The sequence below is a fragment of the Nasonia vitripennis genome, chromosome 4 (genome assembly GCF_009193385.2).
Source record: "Nasonia vitripennis strain AsymCx chromosome 4, Nvit_psr_1.1, whole genome shotgun sequence".
Lineage (NCBI taxonomy): Eukaryota > Metazoa > Arthropoda > Insecta > Hymenoptera > Pteromalidae > Nasonia > Nasonia vitripennis.
Window position 1 is genome coordinate 22,569,359 of NC_045760.1, and position 16,414 is coordinate 22,585,772.

The following is a 16,414-nucleotide window of genomic DNA, read 5'->3' on the forward strand; positions in this document are numbered from 1 at the left end:
TGATCCATTACACGTATGAGTACAATAAGCCGGTATTATATAGATCGACCGCGGCTGTAATCAGCTGCTCTCAGGATGCTAAACCGTGATGATCGAGGCTCGGATCGAGGGTAAAAATCGAGAGAAAAGAAGAGCAGGAAGAACCGAAGAAGCGTCACGCTCGCGAGGTAATCGAGTGTTGTTACATTCAACGGAACATCTGTATTGTCGCGGCCGCGCGCATTGATAACAGACTCGCGTGCGCACGAGAAGGGGTCGTCAGACGTGGTGTACTTTGAGGCTTACCGCATCGTATATAAAACGGTTTTTTCACTTTGCGTTACACTTCCTTGTTGAAAGTCGATATACGTGTAGGAGATCGATCTTCGATGCGACAGACTGAACGTGCCACGAAAAGAATCTTTGCTGAGTTATTGTTTTCGCAAAGCCTTGCGAGCTCGCGCCAAGTTACGCAGGCAAGCAGCGCGGGACTTTCGCGCATCAAGCACCCTGTCTTGCAACTTTAAAATACGATTTCTGCGTTGTCCCGCAGTTGATTCCACGAGGTACATCACTCTTTCGCCAGCGTACAATGCCTTTGGATTTCAGATTATTTAGCGATGAAAATAACTTTAATTTTTGGATCAGCTGAAAGCCTAAGTAACGTTATTTAAACACAGCTTTTATATCGATTCAATCATAAATTTGCATAGCTTGTTTCGAGACATGCACCTTATTACATCGATCGTTCCGTGTTAAAAATAAAAAAATTACGATGCCCATTTTAATTTAACAGTTCAGTTATTATTTTAAGAAGCGGAGCCAAAAAAAAAGTTCCCGTGATAATTAAGTAGTAAACATTATAAAATTCCTCATGTCAAATTATCACTTTCTCAAACAGCAATAAACTCGACGAGAGCAATAAGAGAAATTGCGGCGGAAAAGAAACTGAACAACATAATTCACAAACGTTCATGAAGAGTAGCTCATTAATATTTCTCCTTTTCAAATGCTGAAACGTTTGCCATTAAAAATGCAAACTCTTGCAAGCGCGCGGAGCAATAAAACCTGTGTATAGCGTAAGTTGCTCATTTACGAGTGTTTTTCTGCCCCCCCCCCCTTGTGGTTCCTTCCGTCTCTTTTATATACTCGCATGTTGTGTATAATTCAGTATTAGGATAAGCGGCTCCAGCTTTGATCGGCTAAATAATAGGAGCGAACGTTTGAGTATATCCATTCGGATTATGCTGGGTCTCGCACCTTGATTACTCGAATGCGTGATACCGTGACGCAAAGTCGCCGGGGCGACTTAATCTCCAAGTGGGCATTGCGCCGAGCCTCCTTTTCCGATGTTGCGAAAATTTTGTGCCAAGTGCAGCTTTCACAAAATGAACAAATCGCGATGCGCGCCGTGCAGCTGTTTAGAGGATGCGATTACTGAGATAAATTTGCTGGTTTCGTGCTAATGCATCGGCATATTAGGAAACACTCCCTATCCGTGATTCGGCTTGCGCGATGCTGAGATTTCTGCGGCTTATTTTTTTATACTGATAACGTTAATTGATGAAATCACCGTGCTCTGCGTATGCGCTAAATGTGTAGGTTCGCGCGACCATTTCTATAAAGAAGGAAACCCTTGAATGACGCCTAATTGTTCCAGGGTTATAATAATCTCCAATTACTCGAGCTTTTCGTTGGGTGGATTTTTTACACGACAGAATTCAACTCAATGTTTCTTCTCAAATGCGCTCAACCGGTTCCTTGACACCGAAAATGAAGAAGTAATAAAGTTCCAAAAACGATGAGTAAGAAAAAACGGAAATATGGTACAACCTCGAAATCTCGAATAAATTTGAAATTCAAGAGAGCACGGAAGCCGCCAAGTTAGCAGTATAGGACAAGCTCTGCCGAGGAGTCTCTCTCTCTCTCTCTCTCTCTCTCTCTCTCTCTCTCTCTCTCTCTCTCTCTCTCTTCCCCTTTCTCTCGGCGCTTATGAAAATCGAAAGCGATTATACGGGCCGTAGACGAAGTTTACTGCATCAAGTCCAAGAGTGCGCGCGCGTGCAGTGCCAAGAAAAGGCGAAAGAGCGAGAAGGCAATTAAGCTCGTGGCTCGCGCTAAAAACGACATTGCAACTGGATTAGTTTATGCGCATAGATTAAAACACGACCTTTCACGCCCTGCTCGCTGGCTTGCTGCTCCGTTTCCCAAACGAGTGTCACATTCTTGCGTATTCTAAGCTATGCGTATACTGTTATATACGTGTGCATTATGCATACACGGCTGTGTGGGTCTTGTACCGTACTAAGATAATTTGCCGGTGATATTGCGTCGGTTATGTTGCTGCACCTACTGATTTTATAGCTGTAAAAACGCTCGGTTTGTACTTAAAGGATTTTCAGCATTTTCTTAGTATCGTTAAATTAGCCGCCGGGCCTCTCGGAAAGAGAACAAAGTTCGCATTATCTCGGGTTATATTGTCACGCACGGCCAGTTTTCCGAATGAAACGCAAATCCAGGCTTGAATATCTTAATCCTAAATATGAAAACTGTGAAAATCGCAGAGCGTTAATTAATTGCGTTACGAAATAAGTCGCGCTTGCGAGCGATAACGAAGAGGCTCAGTTTAAGAGATACCGTAAGACTACGACGAAGAAACTTTGATAGAGAAGTTACATAGAAATAGGGCTTACTACAGCGTTTACTTCACAGATTGTTGTCAGTTACGATCGAAAGCACGTCGGAGCTATTATTACCGTCGCCGATTATACTTTCCGGGAAATGCGAATTTCATAATTAAGCCCAGTTAGGCCTTTTACTCCTCCATGACTGAGTTGATATTTTTGCCTAACTAAAGCTGTCGCCGAGTTTACGACCTCGCTGATCCTAATGAGAGAGCAGCAAATTCCGCAGGTTAAAGTCGTCTCGCAAGCGGGTGTGCAGCACGGTCGTTATTGGGCCTGTCGAGCGATCATACAATACTTTCGCATCGAGAGAAAAAAAAAGGACAGTATATTATATGAATAGGCGCGCAGGCTTGAGTAACATAGGAGCGAGGAGTATTGCGGACTTGGCGCATTACACTCCAGCACACGGAGAGAATCGCGAGTAATTTCAAAGTCGTGCATAGTCATTTTTTCCGAGGCCAAAAATTTTTCCCACAAGCGCGAGTGCGATCGATCGAAGGTGCAGCGCCGTGGGTCTCTCTCTCTCTCTCTCTCTCTCTCTCTCTCTCTCTCTCTCTCTCTCTCTCTCTCTCGTACACATGCGTTGCGAAAGTTCTCACTGCACGGCACTGCATATGTGCGCCTTAATTGAGAGCGAAAGAAAGAAGAAATGGGCAGAGTCTGCGAGAAGGAGAGAACGAGTGCGCATGTGTGCATACTCGCGGGAGAATCTGGTAACGATCTCGTAGCCGTTATATTGTACCTGTTGTCTGCTTCTTTATTGGGTCAGAAGAATTTAGTGTACACTTACAGTTACTTGCCGTCGAACTATAGGTTAAAATGATTATCGAATTCGTGTTATTTTCTCGATGAGCTACAGCTGGTACGCGTTTTAGAAATCGAAGCGATAGCACATTCCTCTTTGTCTTGTTTTGTTGCTTTTTTGTGTCATACTTTCTTCGCGAACGAATCTTGATTATCATTTCACTATACGTATATACATTTTATAGTATAGTGTGACCTAAGTCCGCACTTAAGTCACGCCTGTCCGTGGTAGTGCTTTTTTGCACTGTCTTTGTCACACTCGCTACGCTCGGGCACCTCACGCCGTGCAGAAAAGTGCTACTTATGCATCATAATATACTATTATTCTGCACAGAAGGAACGCTCAAGTACTTGATAATGACTATGGTAATATTGTAATATCATAGACTTTTTAACAAACTGTTTCTAAAATCTAAAGTTTCTTATATGCAATAAGATCATTTTCGTCGATTCGCCTTATTTTTCAAAATGAGCAGATATAATGTGCCAGCAGTCGGCAGTGTTTCGCGCTGCGGCATGAAATTTATCGTGTAAACTAGCAGCGCAGCCCAACGGCACTTTTTTTCTCGATCATCCGTGGAAGCGGGGCTTTTTGCATTATGCATTGACGTTTTTGTAGGTCGGTGTTGTAAATGCGACACGCGTCATAAACACTTATTATACATTATATTATACACTTTTCTCGGTATACGAATGCGAGGGTTGTAAAATTACAGTCCATAGTCTACATAAGATTTTTCTACAGTTTACTACGTCAAAAATGTCAGCTTTTCTATAAACAGAATAAAATTTCGAATAACAGAAAAAGATTGATTCATGAGGATGAATGCGCACACGCAAAAAATTAATATCGAATCATGCACTGTTTTTGATTTCGCATCAATTTGTCATGTGACAGCTTGTAAGTTATATCCACATAGATCTAGATTCGCGTAAACAGATAAAGTTGAATTAATTTCGCATACGAATTTAGTCATTCGAATTTCATCGTCTTGTATTTTATCTATCTATCGCTTCAGGCGAGTAATATGCTTTTTGATCAAGCAAATCGTACAGATTTGATTACACAACTAGACTGACAACTTTCGTTGGCTTATATATCGTTACAAAAAGAAATAAATCTTCATGTGCAAATTTACGCAGAGACACGAGAAAAATAAAGAGAACACGCTTGGTTTCGTAATCTCGAAACAGCAAATTATAATTTTGCTGTTATCTATTCTAAAAACTATCGCTTATTAAATCAGAAACAGAAATCGTCCTCAAAGTTGGCATGCTTGCGCTTATAATAAAAAGAAAGAATCAAAGACTCACCACGCGCAACATCCAAGTTGTTTGATCGGCTGCAGCGTCGCCTGCCAGATGCATCGGATATGCGGCACCGCACACAGTTGTTTTTTCCGAAAAGCTCGGGCAGAGTTGATTCTGAACTCCGCGCGGCGTGTAACCCTGCGTCTACGCGGCTGCACTACACATGCTTCTGAATGATTCATGCGCAGCTCAGCACGGAAAAAGTGCGATACGCACTAACGCAATCTGAAAACCCTCGGCGAATTTCACAATGACGTAGCTACCTCTGCGCCCGCGAGTCGCGCACTCGAAAACAGTCGGCGAAAACCTCACTCTCCTTACCGTCCAATTGCTTCGCCTCGCGGTAAGCCCGTGCCGTGTCTCTACCTGTTGTGGAGTCGGTTTTTCTCGCGAATCAGCGGCCGCGGTCACTCGCGCGCGCACAGGTGTAATAACCGCCGGTGTCTTATTGGCCAGCGTCCGCGGGTTGAACGTACTCTCGCTGTCTTATTCTAGCTTCTTTATCTACGGTCTGCGAGATGCCGCGCCGTTTAGCGGTTAGCTCTCCCAGGTCACTTGATCCTCGTGGCCAGCAGGGCGCTGCTTCGCATGCACCTATGATTTTCGATTGCGGACAATATATTGATAAAATAATTATATTGTACAGATCGCGATATGTTCGGCGAAAATTCTAGAAAAAGTTTTAGTCAAATTGTGCATATATATAATTTCAAAACCACAATGGCACCGATATAAGAAACGCACTATTCAAAAATAAAAATAGTAACAAATAATCGATGAGCAATTAGTGAAAATCATTGGGACTGCGGCGTCCAGAAAACTGCAGTTACATCGGTTACGCGAATCCTCGTAGATAAAGCGAAGTATATATACCATTCCTGGCTGTTTACAGCCTATAGCCAACTCCACGCTTAATACTCTGACGTTCTCCCTCCCCGTCTTTCTCCGCTCGAGATAACTGCGAGCGACGACGGCTGGCACTGGACTGGCGAGCGTGCGGGGGCCTCACCTGCGCGAGGTCCCGCCGTATAGAAAGACAGAGAAGGGCCCTTCGCGCGAGTCGAGAAACTTGTTCCTTCCGGGTCGCGAGCACGTGCAGGAACAACGCACGGTTGAGCCGCTGCATCAGCGAGATTTCTTAAAGCGCATCGGCATAGCGCACGGATCCACTCTGATTCGCGCTTGATACTTTTGCCACGTGTGTAGGGTCCAGAAAAATTGTACATTACGGGAGGAAAGGTGTCATTTATGATTATGAGGTATACCAGCTCAACCTGCTGTCGCATTCCTCATTTTATTTAACTGCAGGCTCTTGTCATTTTCAAACACTTGCATTCTAGCGTAAATTTAATGCTTTTTCTTAATAATAAAACCAACTTTTTGAAAGGGATTCAGATTTTGCTTGGAATTATTTTTACAGTATGATACTGCTGTAAAAAAAGCTTATGAAACATTCACTACTACACTGATACATGAAAAAGCTCCACACAAAAGATTAAAATAGAAAAAAGAACTGAGAAAGATGTAACCTGGAGCCGAGTTGATCCTGCTCGGTCGTAAGTAAGCTATTTGTTTTTTAAATCAATTAGCTAAATCTAATGCGCGCTCAATTTTCTTAATGTTAGAAGTTCAAAATCGCAACAACATTAAGACCAGATATTCGTTTTTCAACCAATTAAATCGCTTTATTAACGGCTTCACAACATCCGACCATCTCTTTTTTGAAAGAGGAATTTACTTGACAGCTCCCAGCTTGTTGTGTAGATTTTTGCTTCCTTCTAGAGGAAGCTTTGCAATAGTAGAATTTTGATTTCCGGCAGAACTTCTAGAAAACACTTTTTGGTGTGTTAGAAGTTCAAATCAAGTGTTTTTAGAAAATGTCCGTATGGATGTGTGTGTATGTATGCCATAATATTTCTGGAACTACTCCGTCAATATCAATAAAATTTGACACGCGTATCTATTTTTGGATTCTGGATACGAGAAAAATAGTTATTTTTTATTTGCTTAACTATTTTTTTTCGCCATTTTCTGATTGTTGAAAAACACTATTTTGCGTTTTTTCAATCATCCCATTGTTACAAACAATTCAGCTATAATGCATTTAAAAGAGAATAAAATTACCTACTTTTCTACGTTTAGTCCTCGGGATAGACCGCTTTGTTCGGTAGATAAAACGAAAACGGTGATTTTTTTTTAAATTCATATCCCTGAAACTAAACATCATGACCTCGCGAAAAAAATCATGTCGATGGGTCACGTGTCAAACTATATCCCATTAAAATTTCAAGTGATTTGACCGCTTATTTTTACAGTAATAAATCGAAAATTGAAAAAAATGAGTTTTTTTTGTGCCTCGATTACGGACGTAAAAAGGCCTTATTGAACTAGAGTTCGGAAAACCGATTTTTCTCTAAACTACAATATTTTATTTATTAGACCTATAAATTTAGTTAATTGACAGCGGTTTTTTCTATTTGTAAAAAGTTATACTGCTAAAATTTAAGCACAATTAGTAAGACTTTCTATCAAATAGACCTTATTGCATGGAATCAGAGGACTTTATTTTAAGATTTAAAAGTATGTTTGAAAAATTTTAAGGTTACTGTCTCGTGCGTACTTTAACGACTATGCTATTTAAAAGTACATTTTCACAAGACTAGTACATTTCGAACTCTTGCGTCGAAGACATATGGTATTTTCGTATCGAAGACTAATGCATTAGGTAATTTGCGGAAAAAATCTATAGCTATATGTTATCCAACGACGTAAACTTGACAAAATGTTGCTTCTTTTTAGAGGGAGCTTAGTAATAGTAACATTTTTTATTTCATCAAAAATAATTTAGGAATAGATTTATTCTGAGGTGTTGGCGTTCGAGTCACGTGCCTTTAGAAAATGTCTGATATCGGCACAGCTCTGTCTGTACATGGACGTGTGTGTGTGTGTGTGTGTATGTGTGTGTGGGCGCGTGCTTTCTAACCTTCAACTACCTTATGCGCAGTTAAAGCATTACAATGAGAAAAAGAGACGCTTTATACTCTGGATCAAATTCATTCTCAAGTTTTATTACACCGAGATAATATCGTACCATTATTAGATAAATGGTCGATAAATTGGGTTGCATTCATCTACATATGATACATTGTATCAGAAGTAGATATAAAGCAAACGCGCTCTGTCGATAATGATGCGGCGTTTCTTGTGTATGCGATGCATTTCTTTTCTATATCGTTGTAAAGCATATCATGAAGAAATATTATTACACTGATATAAAGTCTTTATACGAATAATACAAGATAAATTATCTTTGATCGTAAAGATGATGTGTATAACCCAATGAAATTGCGAAAAACTGCTGTTTAAGATATCTTGCGCGTAACCAAAAAAGCTAATATGGTACAATTTGTTATATAGCTTAAGTAAATACTTAATGTGCACATATAGGGGAGATAGATGTGTCCAGTACAGATTTTGAGTCCATAAAATGCCCTCAGCTATTTTGGAAATTGAAAATTCTAATCCAGCGTATTTGTGCAAATTCTCGACCAAGTATAAGAAACAACTCGGGTGCTGCTAGTTGAGAAATTCAAATTGAGAGCACACCTATACCAGACCAAGTTTTATTGGTACTTTGACCCTTTCTACGCGAGAAAATCCGGGCGTGCATCGCCGACCGCTTGCCAAAATTTTTTGCTGGACTCCAAGTGGAAAAAAATTCTGTACCAAACTGTGCCAACACCGTGCCAAAACTGTGCCAATATATGTCAAAATTGTGGCATAACTGTGTCAAAACATGAACATTTTGGACATTTGACACACTTATGGCACAGTTTGGCACAATATTGGCACAGTTTGGCACAATATTGGCACAGTTTGGCACAATATTGGCACAGTTTGGCACAATATTGGCACAGTTTGGCACAATATTGGCACAGTTTGGCACAGTTTAGCACAATATTGGCACAGTTTGTCATACTGAAAATTAATAGTGCAAATTTTATCGCAGTGTCCGGCACAGTTTCGTACAGATTGGCACAATATTGGCACAGATTGACACAATATTGGCACAGTTTTGGCACAGCTAAACTGGCACAATATCGACGAAAACTGTACCAATATCATGGCCAAAACTGTTCCACAGCTGTGCCCAACTGTGCCATAAGTGTGTCAAATGTCCAAAATGATCACGTTTTGGCACAGTTTGGCACAGTCACGGCTCTTCTAGGTCCGGTACAAAATATTTAATTTATATTATTATTGAAGAGCTGTGAACATTTACTGCCCTGTGTCGTAATTCTGACAACAGGTCAAAGAAGAGAAAGAAAGTTGAATATAATTAATGATTTAAGTATAGGTCAGGTCCGGGATACCAGGTAGAGGAGTTTTATTTCAATAATCATAAACTTTTGTTTTGCATAGAAATAATATATCTATTATGAAAATTAATTAACAAAAGAATAATGCTTAAATCTGCAATTATTCTTATTGATGTACATTATTTACAGTTTTGTCAAGTTTACGATGTGTTTTGAAAATATAATAATTATTGTAAATTTTATAAGTTTTTAAACGGATATACATAAATTGTTATATCTTATCAAATTTATATTCTACACTGAGAATTAATTAGAGTTTTAAAATAAAGCGCTGATAATGCTACAAATATATTTTATAAGTATATTAAATTTTATAAATATCGTAAGTGTGTATTCTATGCTATATACTACTAGTTTGTGTATGTATGTTCATGTTTCTATGCTTAAGTTGCTGTAGAGTGCGTAGTGACTAGAGCGCTGAAGATGCGACAACTAGTAGCTAGCCCTAGACCGCGCATGGCCTTTTATAGGGAGCTAAGCAAGCGCGTATTGAGCCGCCGAAAAGATCTATGTAGTCACGCTATTATATATACGTCGTATATATACGCTATTATATATATATATATATATATATATATATATATATATAATAGTGTATATATACAGCAGTGGCAGTAAGCGAGCTACGACGTATATATATACATATATATATATACGTCGTAGCTCGCTTACTGCCACTGCTGCTTGTAGGAAAGGAGAGGGGGAGCGCACGCACACATGTGTGTCGCTGAGCCTGCTGCTGGTGGTTGGGCTGTTACATAATCTTCGAGTCCGCTGCTGGCTTTGTAGCGATAGGCAAGAGTAGGAAGTCGAATGTTTTTTGATTTGTTTTTATTTTTATTTAAATTACACGATGGATCGTGTGCAGGGCATTACACTCTGGCACAGTTTTGGCACAGATTGGCATATTTTTCATTTTCACTAGGGACGTTTTAAATTCTCTTATGGGGATTTAAAATGGGAAAAAGGAGCAAAAATTAGCCACGTTTCAACTTAACCTACTCAGTGTCTGAAGGCGTAATCCAAAAAAGTGTATTAATAGTGATGTTAGTTTTTGTATATACGTTCAATTCTCACAATTACTGATTTGAATCGCGCGCGCTATTACAGTTGTGTAGTTAGATAGAGTAGTTGTAGGTACGAGTACACAATATGTAATACGTAGTGATTAGATAGTATAAATAGAGGCGCCAAAATTCTACTCCACCCTTTCCGGCAGACGCCGACGTGATAACACGTATCTCGACCTCTCTCACGTGTAATTTACAAAGTACATAAAAATCGAATTATCAACGTTCACCGAGAGTTATATTATTTGTTCACCTCAAGTTCACCACTCCGCTTCCTATGTTCATAAACCAAAATATCAAATAGGACCTTAGTATAAAAAAAAAATTAATCGGAGGACTAGTGGGTTAAAAATGGTTGCCTAGGTCAAAAGTTGTCTAGGCTTGAAAACAGCAAAAATTCACAAATACTCAAATTTTTCGCAAAAATCAGCAATTTTTCTTTTTTTAGAATTTTTATAACTTTTGATCCAAGCGGTCAATTTCAACCAACTGGGAATCAAATTAGAGCTCTTTTCTTCTACTATCGTTTTGAAAATTTTGATTAAGATTTCACTTTTACGATCAGCTATATATCGTCGCTCCCTACGAAGACTAGCACGTTTCAAATCCCACTGGAAGAGTAGTACTTTTCATTTTTCGCCGCGAAGAGTAGTACAGGTCAAGCTTTTTCCGCAAAGACTAGCGCTTTTCACAACTTTGCGGCAAAGACTAGCGCTTTTCACAACTTTGCCGCGAAGACTAGCTCGTTTCACGTCATTGCCTCGAAGACTAGCACTTTTCACGAAAACACTAGCGGATTCGGGGCTTTATGCTCAAAAAATTGATGACATTTATGAACGCTAAAGTGGTACATAGTAACATTCACATGCAAAGAGTCAGCTAGTACCAAACTTATTAAATTATCATCAGACTAAAATAAAAAAAAAACATCATTCAAATAGCTTTAGTAGATGCTGAGAAATGTTAAGGCAACGTGCGGGCTGCACGCCCCTATTACTATATATACGCGTCTCCTCCATCGCTGCTCCGTCCCCCACCACTCGACTGTGAGCGCGCGCTCGGCCGATTTATCGCATAGACTTGGCGCAGTGCGCTGCGCGCACTGTAGTAGACTACAATTTCATTAACTTATTAAATGGAATATAAATACTTGATTGATATTTTTAATATTTGTTTTCTATCACGGAAATATATCAAACTTTACAATATATGATTCATTTCGCGCTCATATAAATTTCAAAATTGCCGCGGTATCGTTGCCAACTTCCTTTTAAAATTTTAAGGTTATGTCTCGAGAGTAGAATGTCTCTAGAATATTATAAATACACAAATTATAATTTGATATGTATTATAGTATTATATTACATTTTTAATATTAGAATCAATTTTAGAAATCAAAAACAAATCAAAAAATTCTAACGATACTTTTGACGCATGCGCACTACATGAGCCAATCATATTGACACATTCTTGGCTTCACTTCATCCGGTCATGACTTTTTTATATAGGGATGCTACCAGGCACTTAATTGAAAAACTAAAATCTACGTTTTGTAGTGCACGATTTCAACTTTTCAACCCTTTTTATGAAATTTCAATCGGACTTACGGTAGAGCATACAGGTCTGCCGGAAAAAACGCACCTCAAACTTTGAATCGCGATTTTGAGCAAACTAATAATCCGACATCACCCAACTTTTGTACATACAAAGAACATAATAATCCCTACTATTTCCCAAAATTTTAGCACTCCAGCTCAAAAAATGACGGAGCTATGAATTTTCGAAAAAATGCCTAATTTTCCGGTTTTTCCTACCCATGTAAAAATACTTTATAAAATCTTCATAAAATATTTATGAAGTATACATTATATAATGTATATAAGGACATTATAAGGAAATGAACTTATACAAAATTTATAAAATTATTATAAAATGTGTATAATGAACTATGCTACACATTATTTACAAAAAAATACATTTTTTCGAAGCTCTTTTATTGAAATCATCTTTTTTCGTAAGTATTAGGCTGTATACATATGCAATCATTGACGTACAAAATTGCTTCGTCAATTGATTTTAAAGGCCCTAGTGGTGGCCGATAACATAATGCAGCTGCGCCCCAGATAACAGCACGTGCCGGGCATAACGTGCTCTTGACGTGCCGCACGTCGTGCTGTCACTGTGACGCCACTTTGCAGACACCCCAATAACATTAGCTCTCTACTCTTCCTAACCTCTTTCTGATGTTCACTCCTCCCCTTTGTACCCTTTTTTCTATACTTTCTCCCTTATTTTGGTTTATTACCTGTTTTTTCCTCCTCTCTTCTCTTTATCTCTGGTTCTTATTTATTTTTAGATATAAATTGAATAGAATTTAACGAGCGTGTATAAATAGCTCAATTAGTAAGATAATGCGGATTCTAAAGTTGAAGATTGGGGTTCGATCTATGCTTAAGGAATTTTTTTTCATTATTTGCGGTCAAATTATTTGGATTATTTATAAATCTATTATTTGTAATTTTTTAGTTGAAAATAGTGAATTTATTTTTTTCAAAACAAGTGTTTTATTTTATGAGTGATTTTTGACATGATTTTCAAAGTGATCTCTCACGTGAGGAATGACGCTAAATCGTCGTGTGAGAAATCACGTGAGAATGTACGAGAATCATGAAAAAATACATACATATATACATACAAATACTAAAAATATGCTAGACGTATAAATTATAATATAAATAAAATTTTAGAAAATTTTATACTACTAAAATGAACTCTATTTTTCTCAGTGTATACGCACACGTAAAAATGCATGCACAGTTTTGGTTAATTTATATAATATAAAATTCTACATTTTTTACAGGTCATGTGCTAAGTCGTTTTGGAAACACAAAGGACAACGTATCACTCTTCAATGCAGACGTACGTTGCAAATGCAACAACGCAGCCAAAACTCGAAAGAAGCTCGCAAAGCAATAGAAATAGACTGAAATAATTATATTATAACTATAATTAAGAAAGTTTGTTTAAAAAATATGTATAAGCATTAATAAAGTTTATTTCATGTTAAAAAAAAAAACATTCAAGCAGAATAAAGTTGTTAATTCTGTAATGAAAATCTTATCTATTCTATAATAAAAAACAATTTCCTGTCCTTTCAAAGTTCCAATTTAAATGATGCTATACGTATGTCAGCAGAACCTATGTACAACATTTCCATTTTATTTCTGATGGGCTATTCGTTTTTGCGCATGACTATGTATAATTGAATTTCTAACCTAATAAAATAATATTTCTGAACTATACAATATTGTATATTCAGAAAAAGGTAGATATTACGCGCGTCTTAGTTTTTTGTTTGCTTCATAAACAAATGAATAGAAAAACATCCTGTAGTTTTCCAGTAGTTGAGCCATAGTCTAAGAGCAGTCTGAACAGATAAAAAACACCCTGTAGTTTTCCAGTAGTTGAATATTAGTCTACAAGCAGTCCGAGAGAGTAAAAAAGTATCCTGTATTTTTCCAGTAGTTGAAAATTAGTCTACAAGCAGTCCGAGCAAATGAAAAAATATCCTGTAGTTTTCCGGTAGTTGAGCAATAGTCTACGAGCAGTCCGAAACTAATAAAAAAGTATCCTGTAGTTTTCTAGTAGTTGGGCAATAGTTTACGAGCAGTCCGAAAATTATAAAAAAGTATCCTGTAGTTTTCCAGTAGTTGAAAATTAGTCTACAAGCAGTCCGAGCAAATAAAAATGTATCCTGTAGTTTCTTAGTAGTTGAAAATTAGTCTACAAGCAGTCCGAGCAAATAAAAAAGTATCCTGTAGTTTCTTAGTAGTTGAGCAATAGCCTACAAGCAGTCTGAGCGAATAAAAATATGTCCTGTAGTTTTCCAGTAGTTGAGCAATAGCCTACAAGCAGTCTGAGTGAATAAAAATATATCCTGTAGTTTTCCAGTAGTTGAGCAATAGTCCACAAGCAGTCCTAACAAACAATAAAATATTCAGTAGTTCTCCAGTAGTTGCGAAATTACTGCAGAAAAAACTACAGAAAATAAATAGTTCAACTAGTGGTTACGCAGTAGTTTTGCCAGTAGTTCAAGTAGTAGTTTACCAGCAGTTCAAACAGTAGTTATGTTCCTTGAGGGTATGTTATGCGTAAGAGCGCTTCAGCTTATTCTAGACAATAATCGCTTTTAAAATAAAAAAATTTTTTTAATTTTCATTTTATTTTTTGTTACTATACATATTTATTTTGTATACACATTATCATCATCATTTTCATATTTGTACTGTCCAAACGGTTTATTATTATGAATATTATTTACTGCCATGTACGAATGTATAGCAGGGCTTAATCTTCCTGCAATATACTTACCATATCGAGAGAGAACTAAAGCCAAAACTGGATTTATTGGTTGATGAACAGCGCTATTATAACTTCCTTCGTTCAACAAAGGTTTTAGATATCTATCTAAAGATAATACAGCATTAGTTAGTTCTTGAGATGAATGATAAGCTGGCATTGTCATAAAATCACCCTTCAATGATGTTAGTTTGTCATAATAAGGTCGATTATAAATATAATCAGTAAAATTATGAATAAGTGGTGTATAGATATCTTTTTTATATTCTGTTTCATAAATGGGTTTAATAGTATCAGATAATTTTAACCCTTCTAATACCAGATTTCTTCTTAAAACATTTTTTGAAAGATTAGCTGTGTGATATTTTGCATTAGTAGTAACTCTGTAAATAGTAATATATTCTGATTTATATATAGGTTTAAATTTTTGTTTAAAATTAATAATGAATTAAATACTTTGATAAGAACTAAATAGTAATTTAAATAATTGTGTCCTTGCTTCCATTTTTTAAATATGATTATTTGATAATTATCAATTCAATAATTAATTATTATAATTACAATATAATTATTACAATCAATTCTGGAGTTGCATTGCTCAACTTAACTTAGTAATGAAGGAGCTGGTTTTACATGATGTTTGAATGTATTTATGTTTTAACATTTTAAATAATTACTTGATTTCGACTTGTATATTATTTATAATATGTATCATTCATATTTATAATATATTATTTTACATTTAATATTATTTTATTTACACAATAAAGTGCTAAAAGTATGAGCAAATCATTAAAAAAATAATTGATTCAATTTTGTATTTATGTTCACATTCCTTGATAAAAAGTAATTTGTAAAAATATCAGAAAAGTATTTTGCGTAAATCTTATATCGTTTATGGTTACATTTTCTGTATAAATAACATTACTTGTAGACAATTTACAATAATACTTACATTGTAGGAGATATAATTTTGATTGGATTCCTGTGATGTATAGAATTCAAAAAGTAATTGTTTTTGATTGAGTCATACTTAATAGATCCGGGTTCTAGTGTATTTTTCAAATTACGATTTAAATTTTCTGATGAATTCAAATTTATCAATAACGTCTTTAGAGGTGATTCAGAAGTGCCCTTAATTATAATTCCTGTTAGGAAAGTAATCTCCTGCACCTTAAAGATACAAAAATGTGTGATGATATAGTGAAATAACGTATTAAAATACATCGCGATATCAATCATTAAAACTTACGATCAAAATTGCACTAACAAAGTTGCGAACCATCTTTTTATAATAAGGAGAATACACTGCAGTCTCCAGAAACACTTTACTGTCTTTATAGCAGTTTTAAGTCTGTAAAGGCTTCAAGTAGTTGAAAGCTAATCCGTGTAGACGACCGGAAAACTGTTGTAACTGTGCAAGATCGAAAGCTTTCTTTTAGAAACTGCTGATAGTTTCTAAAGCAACCATGAACAGAAATGAATTAACTGCGTTCACAATATATAAGTGTGTGTGTGTGTTTGTGTATGAGTGTGTGTGCTCTTTTGGGGGTTTACCGGACTAGTATACTAATTTTGGCCAAGATATATATATATTTGTGGTTCTCTGTGAAATCAGAGATGAAAATTTTAATTTTTGCCTATACTGTATATACAGGGTGGGCCATTTTAATCAAACCAGTCTAATAACTCCTAAATTAAGCCATGAACAGAAAAATTGTTCAGATGAAAGTTGTCCAGCATCAAGGGGGACATCTTTTTGTGCAATTAGTTTTGACCTTGAACTCAAATTTCAAGGCCATTTGAAGTTCAATTTTTTTTAAAT

The 16,414-nt window shown here is 36.7% G+C and overlaps 2 protein-coding genes and 1 long non-coding RNA gene across 3 annotated transcripts in view; 1 reads left to right on the forward strand and 2 right to left on the reverse strand.

Moving 5' to 3' along the window:
- LOC100115568 (cadherin-89D) overlaps positions 1–5,768 on the reverse strand; it is a 71,325-nt gene extending 65,557 nt beyond the window's left edge. The window contains exons 1-2 of the mRNA XM_031928701.2: positions 5,655–5,768; positions 4,785–5,375 (exon numbers count right to left, since the gene is read on the reverse strand). The gene's annotated coding sequence lies outside the window, so the exon portion shown is untranslated. The remainder of the gene's footprint in view (positions 1–4,784; positions 5,376–5,654) is intronic.
- Positions 1–13,308, forward strand: part of LOC116738579 — a 189,409-nt gene extending 176,101 nt beyond the window's left edge. Inside the window, exon 3 of the long non-coding RNA XR_004344916.1 lies at positions 13,091–13,308. This is a non-coding gene — a long non-coding RNA (uncharacterized LOC116738579). The remainder of the gene's footprint in view (positions 1–13,090) is intronic.
- A 1,125-nt stretch (positions 13,309–14,433) lies between these two features.
- Positions 14,434–15,974, reverse strand: LOC107981181. Its single transcript, XM_016986134.3, has 3 exons — positions 15,842–15,974; positions 15,545–15,762; positions 14,434–14,972 (listed from the first exon to the last, which is right to left on the reverse strand). The coding sequence occupies exons 1-3, from the start codon at positions 15,872–15,874 to the stop codon at positions 14,474–14,476; spliced, it is 750 nt and encodes a 249-aa protein (XP_016841623.1). The 5' UTR covers positions 15,875–15,974; the 3' UTR covers positions 14,434–14,473.
- Positions 15,975–16,414: the final 440 nt, after the last annotated feature.